Source organism: Epinephelus fuscoguttatus, linkage group LG8 (genome assembly GCF_011397635.1).
Source record: "Epinephelus fuscoguttatus linkage group LG8, E.fuscoguttatus.final_Chr_v1".
Classification (NCBI taxonomy): Eukaryota; Metazoa; Chordata; class Actinopteri; order Perciformes; family Serranidae; genus Epinephelus; species Epinephelus fuscoguttatus.
This window is the reverse complement of record NC_064759.1, coordinates 15,824,384-15,842,601: the sequence shown is the minus strand read 5'-3', so window position 1 is coordinate 15,842,601 and position 18,218 is coordinate 15,824,384. Positions and strand designations below refer to the sequence as shown.

Genomic DNA, 18,218 nt, shown 5'->3' with positions numbered 1-18,218 from the left:
AGGTGTTGCTGTATCTTGCCAACATGAGAGCAGTCTTAAATAATCTCATTCTAGTCTTTCATTCAGACTTCCTCCAGGTAGGGCGACTTGTTAGCTTGTGACCCTCTCTGCATGTCTTCTCCAACACATCTGTATTTTTAATATTCATTTCTAATTCCCATCTCTGTTTTGTTTCCACAGTGTTTCCTGTTATGTATTCTTGAAGTCCTCTGTTTAAGTGGGCAATCAGATTCTTTTTAATCACACCCTATCATTGTTAATAAACGTGAACTATGTCTTTATACTGTGAGTACTAGTTACTTCATGTCTTTTCATGAACTCACAAAAGAGATTCTTTTTGATCTTTACTGTACTGTGCACTGTGCTTATACCCTGGAACCTTGTACTGTACAAAAAACAGTTTTATACCTCATTCTTCTGGTTGCGTTAGTCAGAGTTACTGAGCCATGTTTTTCACCACTTCATACCTGTATTTACTTTGCCAAAACAAACAAATCCTGAAGGTTAAATTCCATTGCAAAGTACTAGAAACCACAGCCTGTGTCACATTAATGGTTCGTCTGAGCATGAGACATTTTGCTTAAAACTTAAGTCACACAGAGATTCACTAATTGTAGACATGGGATGGACCTACTGTGTTATATGGTAAGCTTAGTGAAATCTTCTCACCTTTATGTTTTAGTGGATGTTTTAGTGTTTTTTTCTTTGTCATGGATTTCTCTCTTGAAAAAATGCAGTATAAACATAATATAAGAGGTGGCTAGTGAATGGAAGGAGAGACTACAGGATGGCTGGGGCCCTACTGTGTGGAGTTTGCATGTTCCTTATGTATTGGGGTGGGTTTACTCTGCGGTTCTCTGGCTTCTTCCCACAGCCTAGAGACATGCAGGTTAACTTAGCCGTTTACTACATAACAGGGACTGTAAATGATTGTTAGTGTTGTGTTATACCATTGCTACTCTTCAGACAGCACTGCCTGATGCCTGACGTTGTTGTGTTACACGTCAAAACGGTCTCATCTCTTTTCCTTTAACACCAGCATGCTATGTAAAGTCATACAATGGGGTGGCATAATGACAATAGATAGTTGGACATACTATAAGTTTGGCACTACACCACAGCACTGTCTATAAGCAGGTTTTCAAGGTTGATTATATGTGATACATTTATCAAAGTACACTAGAAAAAACTGCAGCAATAGGCTACTTTTTGGTTGCAAAAGCTTAAATATACTGTGTCACTTTGTTTGTTCTTTTTCTGTTTGCATTAACTTTGGACTTACAGTTTAGTTCAACTCTTTCTGTTCATGCACAATTCCAGGTTTCTGTGTTTGCGTCTGTCTGTAATACATGGGGAACTCCAGTCCCCTCAGTATCCTCAGGCTTACCCTCCCAACCTGCTGAAGAAATGGAACCTCAGTGTTCCAGAGGGATACCAGATCCAGCTTTCCATAACACATCTGGATATTAAAGCTTCTCCAGGCTGCATTCAAGATTCACTGACGGTCAGTGGTATTGAAACCTTCTCTGTTCACTTTAACTTGAGTGTTAATGACCTGCACAACTTACGGTCTTGAAATGGAAACAGGAACTCCATGCATGCCTTTTTTTATGAACTACAAATCATTGCAGGCCAATTCTTATTGTGTATCTGTCTGGTCATCCTGACTGATGTACAGTAAACTTGATGGTGGGGAAGGGCCAACTCAAAGTTGCCGTTTGGACTTGTTGAGACTTTGAGTCTCAGGTCAGAATTGGACTTTTTATGCAGTGAGGACTTGACTTAGACTTGATGTCTTGTGCCTCAAATGGGCTGTTCAACTATGTTAACATCTTGTCCTCATGCACAAACACTGAAATTCAGTTCTGCGTAGAGCAAGACTATATAACATTTGAAAGAAGAAATGACAGAGTCTTCCTTTGACAAACAAGGAGTTTAAATCTTAAGCAATAAAACGTATCATGGCCTAGGGCCTTCCACCCAACTACTTTTGCTCTGGCTTTTTTGTGCAGCCGCTCCAAGCACTTCTATTTGAAAATCTCTGAACTTTTCAGAAAGGCGCTGCAGTGTTGTCACCGCTGCTCTTAGCGACTTTCTAGCTATGTGATATGACTGTCAGAATCATCATGACAAAGACAAAACAGTCAATTTGTGACAGTTGACTGGCTGGGCACTGAATGTTGCTGGTGAGTGCTTTTGTCACTGTAGCTACGCATTGTTAGCTTGTTGTCAACCCTCTGTTAATGTAGCATAATATTAGCGACCTAGCTAACGTTAATGTCAAGATACTATTGCCACAGAAACAAAACCCACACGTAGCCCCTCTGGGAGAAAAATAGAAAAAGGAAAATGCTTTTGGGCACAGGCCCTCACTTGGTCTGGGATGACCACAAGCATATGGTGGCTAATGGTAGCCAGTGTTAGCAAACTTTAGGTAAATATTGTTGTATAGCTAAATGCCCTACAATAGATTAGCATTCAGTGTTACTGTCACTTCAGCAAATAATCTAGCCTTAACTGACCTTAAATGGAACTGCGCTGGTTGTGGAAGTCCTAATTGTGATCTGTGGTCTCACAATGTCCATTTTACTCTTTACACATTCAGGTTCTCCATAATGGAAAGGTCTTATGGAAGTTTTGTGGCCAGGAAAATTCAACTGATCACCCAGGTAAAGAGCGGATCCTTTCTCCAGGCAACAGACTGACTCTCATATTCCAAACAAGTGACTCCACTCCAGAGCTCCAACAGCATATTGGCTTCTCTGCTAACTCCAAGGCAATAGGTAGGACTTCTGGTCACTTCCATCTTCCCTACTTAAGATTTGACATATTTAAACTAATATAAATGCATATTAATTCAACTTTAGGTTAGGTTCTTCTTTAATGATCTTCTCAATATCAGACATAGATGAGTGCTCACAATCCGATCCTGGAGATGGATCAGGTCCACTCTGCTCTCAGATCTGCGTCAACACCCTCGGTTCTTACCACTGCTCCTGCCACCATGGATACAAACTTCATTCAGACCAACGCACATGTTTGAGTGAGTACTGTATATAGTAAGTGCATGCCTCATTGTATACACTACTGTATATACTTTACATGTGTGTCATAATGTGAAGCTCAGTGATTACATCCATCCATCCATCCATTCATTTTCTGCCACTGATCCGGGCCGGGATCACACCGACAGCAGGCTAAGCAAGGTGCTTCAGATGTCCCTCTCCCCAGCAATGTTTTCCAGCTCCCCATGGGAATCCTGAGGTATTCCCAAGCCAGATAAGGTATATAATTTCTTCAGCGTGTTCTGGGTCTACCTCAGGGTCTCTAACCATTTGGACGTGCCAGGAAAACCTCAAAGTAAGGAGTCAGCAATGACCTCTAGCTCACCAGGTAGAATGTGCACCCCACATAAGCTGAGTGCTTTGTAGCGGCCCAGGTTCAACTCTAACCCTTAGCCCTTTGCAACGTGTCACCCCCACCTTTTCCTCTACCTTTCCTCTCTATCTACAGTTGTCCTATCAGTAAAGGTGAAAATGCCCAATAAAATAATGTTAAAAATGAAAGGAGTCTATGAAGCATCCTGAACCACCTCAACTGGCTCATTTCAATGCGAAGGGGCACCTGTTATACTCTAAGCTCCCCCTGGAGTCTGAGCTTCTTACCCTTTCTCTAGGGATGAGCCCAGCCACCCTGGGGAGGACACTCATTTTTGCCACTCACCACACAAAGCTTATGGCCAAAGGTGAGGGTTGAAACATAATGGGAGATCTTTGCATTCAAGCTGAGCTTCGTCTTCACCACAACAGTCTGGTACACCACACCAGTGCACCTGTCAATCTCTATTCAACCCTCACCACTGAACAAGACCCCGTGATACTTGAAGTCCTACACTGGGACAGCAACTCACTCCCAACTGGTAAAAGGCTTTTTGGCAGAGAGCTATGGCCTCAGACATGGAGGTGCTGTCTCTGAGCTCTGCTGCATCACACTTGACTGCTAACTGCTCCAGTACATGTTTAAGTTCACGGTCTGATGAAGCCACAGAACTGCATCATAAACAAGCAACAACGAGCAAAGAGGCAATTCTGAAGTCCCCAAATAGGATACTCTCCTCCCCATCTGCACCTTGACACCCTGTTGATAAAAATTCCAAATGAAATCTTTGACAAGGGACAATCCTGGTGGAGCCCAACACTCACTGAAAATTAGTTTGACTTCTTGCTGAGAATGCATACACAGCTCTCACTTAGGTTATATAAGTACCAGATGGCAGAGAGCAACTGCCCTGGTACCCAATACTCCTACAGTACCCCCACAGGAAAGGGCCATGGTAGTAAGCCATCCCCAAGTCCACAAAACAGATGTAAACTGAATGGGCAAACTCCCATTAACCCCCCAAAAACCCTGCAAGGGTGCGGACCTTGCCTGCTGTTACATGATCATGAAAGAATTTGCATTGCTCCTCCTAGATCTGGCCATCTTTGCAAAACCCTGGAGTAAACTTTTCCAGAGAGGCTGAGCCGTGTGATACCCTGGTAATTGGAGCACACCCTCTGCCACCCCTTTCTAAGAATGAAAATCACCACCCTGGCTTGCCATTCTGCAGGTACTGTCCCCGACTTCCATATGTCAACCAAGACAACCCAACACTGTCGAGAGTCTTTAGCATCTCAGCGTGAATCCAATCCACAGTTAGTAGTTATAGTGTGGCATTAATGCTGACTAAATCTCTTCTTCTTGCTACAATAATACTTGCCTTTGCCTTTTGTCCAGTTTCCTGTGGTGGTCATATATCAGACAAGCATGAGGGACATCTAGTCAGTCCAAGATACCCTCATCCCTCACCTCCTTTCTTGTCCTGCAAGTACATTATCACGGTGGAGCCCCGGTTTAATATCACTCTCAACTTTAGTGACAACTTCCACATAGATAACATGGACACTGAGCAAGGTCCCAGATGTCTACGTCACTGGTTGCAGGTATTGGCAAAGATTCTCCTTACAGCAAATGACAATAAAATAGAGACTCTCTATTTTATTGAGGCTACTCTAATACGGCTCAGTTTAAACCTTTTCTGCAACTCCTTCCCTCGTAGGTGACCATTCCAGGCAGAGAGCCCATGAAGCTGTGTGGTGGAAAGAGTCCAGGTCTGATAGCTACATATTCCAACACAGTCATACTGGACTACCACACTGATGTTGAGGGCCTGAGTCGTGGCTGGAGCCTGGACTACAGCACACATGGTGAGCAGCAAACAGAGAGAGACAACGCGTTTTGTTAATGTAACTACATCAGTGTGAGTTGTGACCAAGGGCACAAGCAGATGATGGTTTGATGCTTGTTCTTTAACTGGCAACGTATTAATATGTCCTTGTTTTGTTCATCTGCAGTAATTGATTGTGGAGAACCTGAACCTCTGCTGAATGGAGGGGTGACCTACCTGTCTGGCTATCAGAATCAGTACCAGTCTGTTTTTCAGTATCACTGTAATGAACCATTTTACACTCTTACTGGGGGCGTAAGTGGTGAGATATTTGTATATTACTAGAAAAAATATCACTGATGAAAATTCAAATATCTGGTATGGTTTGACTAAAATAATTTTCACTATCTTGTTCTCTCTGGTTTTCAGTTACTTTCACCTGTGAAGCAGACAGAAAGTGGAGATCCAACCACAACGATGTCATTCTAACCTGTATACCTGGTATTGAACCCTGTGGTATTTAATCAAAGTCACTTTTATTCAAACATGAAGTCTGATTGAACCTTATTTATGTCTGTCTTATCCAGTCTGTGGCCAGCCCACAAAACTCATCACTGCCTATCAAAGGATTATTGGAGGCAGGGAAGCCCCACACGATACCATCCCCTGGCAAGTGCTATTGACTATAAATGCAAAACGAGGAGGAGGCATGGTGATTGCAGACCGCTGGATTATGACTGCAGCTCATGACCTAACACATGATGGAAAACCAGTAACACGCGAGACTGTACAGGTAAGTGGGTTACTGTGGTGTTATCTGCATGTCCATTGCCTCCACTGACTTTTATTTCCTTCTGTACTGTTGTTTGCAGATTTACATGGGGTATTCTGACGTGAAAACTATGTTGGGCTTTCGTGTGTTTGCTGCTTCAGTCCACATTCACCCTGAATACAACCTCAGCAGCTCAGACTACAACAACGACATTGCCTTGATCAAACTTCAAGACCCGCTCACATTCAACTCATCCATTATGCCAATATGTTTGCCAGCAGAGGGTGCCACATACATGACTGGAGAAATGGGGTAAAGAAACAACTGAGAATTCACATTGATTTACTTCAAAGCCATTCTCTAAACTTCATCATCTCATGTTGCCTTTTACTCTTCTTTTAGCCCTTTTCCCCTTGTTGTGCCAACATGTGAATCTTGCAGACTCTGAATTGCTGAGTTCACCATTACTGTCTTGTCTACTTTTTTCTTTATTTTCAGACTGGTGTCAGGCTTTGGCATTACAAAAATCTACCCCCCACGCCTGACAAATAGGCTAAAGTATGTGCACCTCCCTGTGGTGGATCAGAAGACATGCAGTAATTCACTCAGTAAGATGAGGAAGACAAGGGAAAATGTACCAAGACTGACAAATAACATGTTTTGTGCTGGAGTCCCTGAAGGTGGGAAGGACACCTGCCTAGGTGACGGTGGAGGCCCCTTCGCCCTGAGAGACGACGGACAGTTCTGGGCTGCTGGGATTGTCAGCTGGGGGGTTGACTGTGGACAGCAGGGCAGATACAGATTCTACACCAAAGTTGCAAACTATATGGACTGGATCAACAAGACTATGCAGGAGAAATGAAATTTAGAGTAATTTCAAACAATCTACAATAAAATGATAATAAAATCAATTTTGCTCTAAATATACTCTTTCTTCAGTGTTGATATGTATGGTGAGTGGCAACAATTTGCCCTATGAGATAATAATAATGATAATAATAAAAGCTGTGAATTAAGATATTCTTCTAGTTGCTCATAAAATGTTTAAATGCAAATTTGTACTTATCTTGATAAGAGCCATTTCTAAACTTCCCAAAAGCATTACTTTTCAATAAAGTTACTTAATATTTCTTTAGGAACTCACAAATACAGAAGGCTCTCCCTCCATTTACTTTTGTGGTAATTCTTCTAGTTTGATTAATTAAAGATCATAAGCCATTATTGGACTGGTTCTTCTACAGTTCAAACCAGCATTTATTTTTGCCAAGACAAACAAATCCTGGAGGTTAAATTCCATTGCAAAATACTTTAAACCACAGCCTGTGTAACATTAATGGTTCATTTGAGCACAAGACATTTTGCCTAAAACTGCAGTCACAAAGGGATAAACGTAGACATGGGATGGACCTACTGTGTTATATGGTAAGCTATGCTAACAGATGTCTTCATGTTCATGCTGCATTTTTTATTTTGTTTTTTATTTTTTCATACCATAAGTGTGTAACTACACTACAGCACTGTCTATGAGCAGTTTTTAAGCACTACTACTAAAGTACCATAAAGAAAACTAAAGCAACAGTATTTAGTTTCAAATGTTAAAGAATGTTGTTAACTGTGTTTGTTCTTTTTGTCTGCATCAACCTTGGACTAGCGCCTTCGTGCGAACTCTCTCTGTTTATGCACAATTCCAGGTGTCTGTGTTTGTCAGTGACTGAGTGCTGGCAGCCGCTCAACTCTGAATCTGTAATGCAAGGGGAACTCCAGTCTCCTCAGTATCCCCGGCCTTACCCTCCCAACATGCTGACGCAATGGGACATCTGGGTACCTGAGGGCTACCAGATCCAGCTGTCACTAACATACCTGGATATTAAAGCTTCTTCAGGCTGCAATCAAGACTCTCTGACGGTCAGAGTCATATTGAAATCTAACATTATACAATGTCCCAAGCAATAGATCACTGCTGATGACCTGCACATATTGAGGTATTGAAATGGAAGCAGGAACTCCATAACTTTTTTTCTTTTACAAACTACAAATGATCACAGGGCACTTCTTGTCATGTATCAGTCTGGTCATCTTGATTGATACTATAAGCATATGTGCTGACATAGCTGTAGGCTGTGAACATGCAGATTTTATGTATCTTGAAACACAAATAGAAAAACAATTGACTGTTTAAGCAACTTATGTAACTTAAATAGCAAAGATGTATCACAAAACTTTCCCAGGTGTGAAACACAGACCATTCGTCTATTCTAAGTCCAGGAGTCATCCTGGTCAGATGCCTGAACCACCTCAACATGGCTTCTTTCAACATGAAGGAACAGCAGCTTCACTCCGAACTCCCGCCAGCTGTCTGAGCTCCTTGCCCTGTCTCTAAGGGTGAAACCAGTCACCCTGTGGAGGAAAACAGCAATCTCATTCTTTTGGGTTTGAGATTGACTGGTAAATCGAAAGTGTTTCTTTCCTGCTGCACCAATCCACGTATCTCATGCTCCATTTTGCCCTTAACCACAATCAGAACCCTGAGATACTTAAACTTCTTCCCCTGGGGCAGCAACTCACTCCCAACTCCAAGGCAGCAATCCACCTTTTTTGGGAGAGAACCATGGCCTTAATCTTGGAGGTGCTGGCTCTTTTCCTGACTGCTTCATACTGCTTCAGTGCGTATTGGAGGTCACTGTCCAATAAAACCAACAGAACCACATCATCTGCAAAGAGCAGAGTGGTAATCTTGAGGTCCCTGAACCAGACATTCTCCTCCCTGTGTGAGGCATTTGATAGTGACTTTGGGATCTGGCCAGTATGCTTATTGTGTATTCTGTCTTGTACTAAGTTGCACCACACATGGGTATTTGTTTGAGGGTATTGGAACACTAGGATTTATGGGTGGCCGCAAGTGTGTTTTTAAATCTGGGATCTGTGAATCGCTCTGGCCCCTCCCCTGTCAACAATTTGCCTTGGGAGTACCCACCGGAAGCTACTGATCCCAACAACATAGCCGCCACGGTCACAGGGACACACAAAACCTTCCACCAACGTACTGTAAGGTGGTGATTCTTTACTTCACAAATGACAACTTAAATTCTTTAGCAATGAAACACACCATTTCTCAATTCAGTGCTGAGAACTTTTGCTGCTATGGCCTTATTTTGTCTGGTATTACAAGCATCTGGGTGGCTGTCGGGTAACTTTAGGTGAATATTGAAGTATAAAGCGGATTACTAAGTCACCTCACTTACTTTATGATTCTTCTCCACTTGTGCTGCTGTCACATTACACATGTACTGATTTATGGTCTCATACTTTTCAGGTTCTACATGAGCAAAAGGTCTTAGGGAAGTTTTGTGGCCAGGAAAATTCAGCTGATCACCCAGGCAAAGAGCCGATCCTTTCTCCAGGCAACACACTGACTCTCGTATTCCAAACAAATGACTCCACTCCGGAGCTCCAACAGCACATCGGCTTCTCAGCTACCTACAAGGCAATAGGTAGGACTATTCTGGTCACTTCCATCACTCACAGCAAGAGGGTTCCTGGTTCGATCCCAGGGGAGGGGGGTTCAAACCAGCCCTTCTCTTCAGAGTTTGCATGTCCTCCCCATGTCAGCGTGGGTTTTCTCTGGGTTCTCCAGCTTCCTCCCACAGTCCAAAGACATGCAGGTTAACTGGGGACTCTAAATTGCCCATAGGTTTGAATATGAGTGTGAATGGTTGTCTGTCTCTACTGTATGTGTCAGCTGTACTGTGTGTGATAGTCTGGCGACCTGTCCAGGGTGTACCCTGTCTCTTGCCCAATGTCAGCTGGGATAGGCTCCAGCCCCCCTGCAGCCCCTAATGGGATAAGTGGTTAGAGAAAAATGAATGTATCTATTCCATGTTCTTTATTATGATTGAAATATTCAAACCTGAAACTCTTTGTTTGTCAATGCCTGCACCATTCCATCAAATGGAAATATAAAACAAAACCGAACAACAATAAAAAATGAAAGAAATGACCTTATGTTAGGTTTTCCCTTTAATGACCTTCTCATTATCAGACATAGATGAATGTTCACAATCAGACCCTGGAGATGGATCAGGTCCACTCTGCTCTCAGATCTGCGTCAACACCCCTGGGTCTTACCACTGCTCCTGCTACACTGGTTACAAACTACATTTAGACCAGCATACATGTCTGTGTGAGTATCCTATACAGTGAATGCATGCCTGCACCTTATAGTTCGTCATACTGTGGCATTAATGCTGCTGAGTCTGTGTAAAAGAAAATCTTCATTTTGAGCAGAATTACTGATTTATATTTTCTTGCTACTATAATACTTGGTTTTGCCCATTGTTCAGCATCCTGTGGTGGTTGTATATACGACAAGCCTGAAGGACACCTGGCTAGTCCAGCATACCCTCACCCCTCACCTCCTTTTCTGTCCTGCAAGTACATCATCTCTGTGGAGCCCAGCTTCACAATCACTCTCAACTTCACTGACAACTTCCACATAGATAGCACGGACACTGAGCAAGGTCCCAGGTGTCTTCATCACTGGCTGCAGGTATTGGCAAATGGTATCCTTAAAACAAAGGCAATAAAAAAGGCGACTCTGCCTCAGTTTACATCACTTAACTTTCTACTACTCCTCCCCTCGTAGGTGACCACTCCAGGCAGAGAGCCCATGAAACTGTGTGGTGGAAAGAGTCCAGGTCTGATAGCTACAAACTCTAACACTGTCAGACTGGACTACCACACTGATGCTGAAGGCCTGAGTCGTGGCTGGAGCCTGGACTACAGCACACATGGTGAGGGGTGAACAGAGAGAGACACGTGTTTTGTTAATGTAACTATATCTATGTGTCTTGTGACCAAGGATACAAACTGATGATGGTAGGATGTTTTGTTCTTTAACTGGCAAAATATTAACATGTCCTTGTTTTGTTCATCTGCAGTAATTGATTGTGGAGAACCTGAACCTCTGCTGAATGGAGGGGTGACCTACCTGTCTGGCTCTCAGAATCAGTACCATTCTGTTGTGCAGTATCACTGTAATGAACCATTTTACACTCTTACTGGGGGCGTAAGTGGTGAGATATTTGTATATTACTAGAAAAATATCATTGATGAAATTTCTATATCTGATATGGCCTACCTAAAAAAAAAGGTGCCATAATGTCACCTCTGGTTTTCAGTCACGTTCACCTGTGAAGCAGATGGAAAGTGGAGATCCAACCACAGCGATGTCACTCTAACATGTATACCTGGTACTGAAACCCTGTCATATCTAATCAGAGTCACTTTTTCTTAAACATGACGTATATATGAACCTAATTTATGTCTGCCTCATCCAGTCTGTGGCCAGCCAACAAAACTCATCTCTACTTATCAGCGGAGCATTGCAAGCAGTGAAGGTCCAGACAGCAAAATCCCCTGGCACGTGCTACTGAATATAGATGGAAGAATAGGAGGAGGCATGGTGATCGCAGACCGCTGGATTATGACTGCAGCTCATACCCTAACACATGACAGGAAACCAATATCAAAAGAAACTGTACAGGTAAGTGGTCTACCCAAGACCAGGTGTTATATGTGGTGTAGATCTGAATATGAGCCAGTTAATTTCCTGCATTTTGGTGACTTTTTATGGAAATAACCACAAAACTTACGTGACGGCTAATTAATAAGAGGCAGAGTTGTCTTTGTCAGGGTGAACACAAACGTCAGCCACCAGCAAACAATATTTTTTATTGGGAAGGACAAGTATCAGTGCCTTTAACAACTGTGCCTACGGTGACTGTTCTCCAAAATTCAGATATGGCCAAAGCCCCTGTGGTCCCACCCCTGGATCCACCCATAGCGCTACTACATGGGTGCTTTTAATTATGCTGTCTTATACTTCCTCTTCCTCTCCTCCTGAGACCCAAAATTTTTTCCGTCTCCGCTACCACTGAGGAACTTCCAGTCCCCCAAAGCCCCCCTCTAGTGTATTTTGGCATGTTTATATTTCATATATTTCTGTGTCATTTCTTGACAATGTTGAATAATCACACAAAATGCAAAATATTTTTCGACAGATAACTTAATCATCTGCTGAAAGTTAAAAAAAAAAGTATGATGTATGACTGTAGTTCATCTCACCAAGCTTGCACAGGTGACATCATTGTAAGCAGCTGGTCAGCTTATTTTGAATTCAACAATATTTGTAGCATTTTAGCCTGACTAAATATCTCTCTGTGTAGTTGTGTCCGTTTACCAACGAACACCAACTTTCACCCAATAGAGCGGTGTCTGCATGCTGTAATATTCTAAAGCCAAATCCTGTTCTTTTTTCTCTAAACCTAACCATGTGTGTTTGTTGTTAAAAGAAAAAAAAAAACACATCAATTTGTGGTGTTTTACCAACGTAGTGTGATTATTTTGAAAGAGACTGTATGTAAACCTTGAATTTCCTGTTCAAATGGAAGTGTATTTTGAAAGAAGACAATGCATGTAACAGACAGAACTTCACACAGTGTCCCGAACATCAACAACCAACGCACCCAGGGTACCTTGCACGTCGGATGTGGACGTGAAAAGTCCATGACCAAACGTCAATATGCGACAAGTTTGGAGTGAGAATGTGTTGAAGTGCACAACTTTTAGTCAAAAGGTTGAAAAATCCCAACAGAATGACAGAATGATGCTGGTGGGTGGTGCACCTCAAACACAGCCCATAACTCCATTTCAAACAACAGACCTTAGCAACACGTCAATCGGTGCACCACAACAACCGACAGCTGCAGCAGGAGGAGATGATAAAGAAGAGAGCGAGTGAAAGTGAGAGTCAGCATGTCGTGGTAATTGTTGTCTCATTTATGGTCTAATAGGCAAGACAAATTTATTTACAGTACATTCATCAGTGTCATTTTGCTGTTTCCAAAATACTTTAGCTGCAGTCTCATTGCTTTGGTAATGGATTATTATTATGTACGACTATTAAACACACCCCCATTCTGTTTTTAAGAAAAAGAGCGTTAACCATTAAACAGGAAGTAACGCTGGCTGGAGGGCGGCTTTAATTGCACCTTGAGGAATAGATGAGGAGCATAGAGAGAGGAAACTTTTGGATGTGGCATAATGTATAAATGCTGCACCTCCACATGTGGCACAGTAACTGACGTTGGTTAGGACTGACGCTATGGCACCAAGGATTTCTCATTTGGCACCGTCGGCTCCTCTGTCCTTGCGCCTTTTCCTCGCATCTCTCTCTCACATCCTCACTGTGAGGAGCAAAGCTGTGAGTGAGGGAAGTGAGGAGACACGTTTGCATGATGAAAAGCACCCCAACTGTAATTTGCGTGTTTGTTGCCTCCATGTTTTTGAATTAACATGTGTTTCCTTCTGTGCTGTTGATTTGCAGATCTACATGGGACCTATTAATGCTAAAACCCTGCTGGGCTCTCCTGTGTCTGCTGCTTCAATCCACATTCACCCTGAATACAACAACCCCGACTTCTTAGACTACAACAGTGACATTGCCTTGATCAAACTGCAAGACCTGATCACATTCAACTCTTCGGTCATGCCAATATGTTTGCCAGCAGAGGGAGCCACATACGTCACTGACACCATAGGGTAAAGAATCTGCTGAGTTTTCATTTCATAATGCTGTAATCAGTTTGATATTATTCTATGTTCTTCAAAGTTATTTTGTGAACTCAAGAATTTTTTTGCTTTCTCTCTCTTGTTGCACCAACGTGTGAATCTTGTCCAGCTCCGGATCTGGAGACTCTGATTTGCCTTTTTCTACTGACGTCGCTGTCTCTTCTACATTTTCTTTCAGACTGGTGTCAGGCTTTACCATTACAGAGCCTGACAATCAACAGATTTTAACAAATGATCTGAAGTATGTGCACCTCCTTGTGGTGGAGCAGGAGACATGCAGTAATTCAGTAAATAAACTGAAGGAGACCATGGACAATGTACCAAATCTGACAAACAACATGTTTTGTGCTGGAGTCCCCGAAGGTGGGAAGGACTCCTGCCACGGTGACAGTGGAGGCCCCTTCGCCCTGAGACATGACGGACGGTTCTGGGCTGCTGGGATTGTCAGCTGGGGGGTTGGCTGCCAAAATCAAGGAACATATGGAGTCTACACCAGAGTTGCTAACTACCTGGACTGGATTTACAAGACTATGCAGGAGAACTGAAAGTTACAATAAAAAAAAACAGCTAATTTTACTATTTAACTAAATACACTCTTTGTGCAGTGTTATTGTGCATTGACACAAAAAGCTATACAGTCTTGTTGACAATAAAATGATCAAGTGCAAATTTCTTCCTCTCAAAAACTGTGTTTTTCCTCATTCTGATGGTTCTGTTAGTCAGAGTTCTTTTTGCCAAGACAAACAAATCCTGGAGGTGAAATTCTGTTGCAAAATACTTCAAACCACAGCCTATGTCACATTAATGGTTCATCTGAGCATGAGACATATCGCCTAAAGCTTCAGTCACACAGAGATAAACTAACTGCAGACATGAGACGGACCTACGGTGTTATATGGTAAGCTATGATAACAAATGTTTTCACCTTCATGTTGTAAGTTCTAGTGAGTTTTTCATTTTGTTAATGTGTATTTTGGGGAAAAAAAATGCAGTGTACATACTATAAGTGTTGATCTACACCACAGCACTGTCTACTGTACGAGCCGTTTTTTTAAGGTTGATTAAGTGATCAAATTTTCAATATTGAAAACTATAGCAATACTATTTTCTTGCAATAATGACAAATGACTGTATCACTTTTTTGTTCTTTTACTGTTTGTATCAACCTTTGGACTCATACCTTGGTGCCAATGCTCTCTGTTTATGCACAAATACAGGGTTCTGTGTTTGTGGGTGAGTGGGTGTTGGCAGCCGCTCAACTCTGAGCCTGTAATGCAAGGGGAGGTCCAGTCACCTCAGTATCCCCAGCCTTACCCTCCCAACCTGCTGAGGCAATGGGACCTTTTGGTTCCTGCAGGATACCAGATCCAGCTGTCACTAACACACCTGGATATTAAAGCTTCTTCAGGCTGCATTCAAGATTCTCTGACGGTCAGAGCTATGTCATTACACAGTTTTCAGAACAATGTATCAGTGTGTTCGCACTATCCACAGCACAGATTTTAATAGTCTAATATTTATTACCTCACTTTGATCGCAGTGTTGATGACCTACAGAAAGTGAGATCTTGAACTGGAAACAGTGACTCCTAATTGATAAACAGTAAATCTGATGGTAGAGAGGGGCAATTATTTCAACTCAAAGTGGCTGTTTGGACGTGTGGGATGAGGGCTTAAGTCTCAGGTCAGACTTGGACTCCTTTTCATGTCGTGAGGACTTTTCATGTTTGGTGCCCCCATTTACATACTGAGCAGGTCTCTCCCACAGAGTCTGCCATGTTGCTTTACAGAAGCCCAGAACAGAACAACCAAACACTGGCTCTTGATATGGCCATTCATATTTTTGCATTTTTGTGTCAGTCACTGTAGCTGTCCTGTACACTTTGCACACAGGAGAAGTTTCAGGTGGCTATAATCTGAACCTCACTGCTAGATGCTAATAAATCCCACACACTAGACCTCTAAACATTTCAGCTAAAGGTAAAACAAGCCCTGACACTTTGTCAGGGAGTGCTTTGTCATGATCTGTGGTCTTACAGTGTTTGTTTTGCTTTTATTCTTTTCAGGTTCTCCATGATGGAAAGGTCTTGGGGAAGTTTTGTGGCCAGGAAAATTCAACTGATCACCCAGGTAAAGAGCGGATCCTTTCTCCAGGCAACACACTGACTCTCATATTCAAAACAAGTGACTCCACTCCAGAGCTCCAACAGCACATCGGCTTCTCAGCTACTTACGAGACAATAGGTAGGACTTTTCTGGACACTTGTATCTTCTCTACAATGTATCATATCCTCTAACCTTCAAGAGAAATTCCACAATAAAACTTAACTAACATGGTGCATTTCCAGGCATTTTGGTCAGTATGATTAATATAAATGAACATAACCTTTGAGCTGGAACTGGGAGCATCAAAACTTTTGAAGAATCAATAAGTAAACTCGCCATGGCTGCTGTCATCTTGTCCTAGGGGTTATTCAATCATCAAGCAGCTCCAAGATCTGTCTCTATACATAATGTTATAACAATAACAACATGATCTTGTATCATTTAGCTTAAGATGAGACTTTTTCAAATTTAAAAATAAGAGAGAAATGCTGTTTTGTTGCTGTTACTACATCTATGTATCTTGTGACGGAGCATGCAGGCTGTGATGATGGTTTGATGTTTTTTCCTTTACTGGTAAAATGTTAACATGTCCTTGTTTTGCTCATCTGCAGTAGTTGATTGTGGAGAACCTGAACCTCTGCTGAATGGAGGGGTGACCTACCTGTCTGGCTCTCAGAATCAGTACCATTCTGTTGTTCAGTATCACTGTAATGAACCATTTTACACTCTTACTGGGGGCAGAAATGGTGAGATAATTGTGTATAATTGAAAAAAATATTATTAAATAGTGTTTAAATTTTTGATGTAGCTTAATTGAAAATAAATGCTATTATCTTCTTCCCTCTGGTTTTCAGTCACTTTCACCTGTGAAGCAGACGGAAAGTGGACATCCAACCACAATGATGTCACTCTAACATGTATACCTGGTACTGACACTTTGTGAAACTTAATCTAGGATGCTTGAATTAAAACATGAATGTACTGTATGTGTCCGTGTGAACCTAATTTATGTCTGTCTTATCCAGTCTGTGGCCAGCCCACAAAACTCATCTCTACTTATCAGAGGGTCATGGGAGGCAGTAGGGCTCCAGACAATACCATACCCTGGCAAGTGATGTTGAGTGCAGATGGACCAAGAGCAGGAGGCATGGTGATTGCAGACCGCTGGATTATGACTGCAGCTCATGCCCTAACACATGATGGAAAACCACTTTCAAACAAGACTGTCCAGGTAAGTGGGCTACTTCAGGTGTTATCTACATGCCCATTGCCTCCATGTTTTTGAATTGACATTTATTTTTTTCTGTGTTGTTGATTTGCAGATTTACATGGGACTTACTGATACTGAAACCCTGTTGGGCTCTCCTGTGTCTGTTGATTCAATCCATGTTCACCCTGAATACAACAGCAGCACCTTCAACAATGACATTGGCTTGATCAAACTTCAACACCCAATCACATTCAACTCATCCATTATGCCAATATGTTTGCCAGCAGAGGGTGCCACATACATGACTGGAGAAATGGGGTAAAGAAACAACAGATAATTCTCATTTATAATGCTGTAATCCATTTCATATAATCTTATTTTTTTACTTTATCTTTTTTCAACCACTTGATTATTTCTTCTTGCAATTTGCTCTTCTTCTTTTCCTTGTTGTGCCAATATGTGAATCTTGTTGAGCCTCCGTACAGGAGATTCTTTGTTGCTTATTCCTGATTTTTTTCAGACTGGTGTCAGGCTTTGGCCGTACGGGCCAAGGGACTCCAGCGGGTAAGCTGAGGTACGTGCAACTCCCTGTGGTGGATCAGGAGACATGCAGTAATTCAATCGGCTCACAAAGTCTGTCAGATAACATGTTTTGTGCTGGAGTTCCTGAAGGTGGGAAGGATGCCTGCGCTGGTGACGGTGGAGGCCCCTTTGCCCTGAGAGACAACGGACAGTTCTGGGCTGCTGGGATCGTCAGCTGGGGGGTTGGCTGCGGACGCCCAGGGAACTATGGATTTTATACCAAAGTTGCTAACTACATGGACTGGATCAACAAGACTATGCAGGAGAATTGAAATTTAGAGTAATTCATGACGTGATGTAAAGATGTTGATGAAACAAATCTCTACACAAAGTCATACGATACAATACAAGAAAAAGAATTGCTCAAAATATGCTCTTTCTGCAGCGCTCATGCACATAAACAAAAAGTTATAAATCAAGATAATGTGCCAGTGTGTGGTAAAATGAAGTGCAATCATGATTAGGACAATTTTAAAACTTCCTGAAATTACTGAATGAATGTCAAACTGAACGTCGAGTCATCACAATGTATTAAAATCTCCCAAAAGCATTTATTCAATAAAGTTACTTCATATTTCTTTATGAAGTCAAAAAACAGTGGGCTCTCCTTCCATTGACTTTTTTGGGTCTTCACTGTACTTTGCACACAAACTCAGTTTTACTTGTCATTTTTCTAGTTTGGTTATTCAGAGTTATTGAGCCATTATTGATCCT

The 18,218-nt window shown here is 42.1% G+C and overlaps 1 protein-coding gene and 1 pseudogene across 1 annotated transcript; both read left to right on the top strand.

Annotated features, from left to right (window-relative positions):
• The first annotated feature begins 533 nt into the window (after positions 1-533).
• LOC125893111 (complement C1r-B subcomponent-like) lies at positions 534-6,950 on the top strand (annotated as a pseudogene).
• Positions 6,951-7,304: 354 nt separating this feature from the next.
• On the top strand, positions 7,305-18,101 carry LOC125893469 (complement C1r subcomponent-like). Its single transcript, XM_049584174.1, is given in 20 exon segments — positions 7,305-7,400; positions 7,670-7,883; positions 9,292-9,469; positions 10,018-10,158; positions 10,319-10,524; positions 10,621-10,774; positions 10,777-10,871; positions 10,873-11,050; positions 11,156-11,227; positions 11,315-11,520; positions 13,363-13,577; positions 13,786-14,149; positions 14,327-14,505; positions 14,825-15,038; positions 15,673-15,850; positions 16,324-16,458; positions 16,567-16,638; positions 16,738-16,943; positions 17,035-17,240; positions 17,443-18,101. Coding segments are annotated over 20 exon segments (3,573 nt in total). The 5' UTR covers positions 7,305-7,374; the 3' UTR covers positions 17,777-18,101.
• Positions 18,102-18,218: the final 117 nt, after the last annotated feature.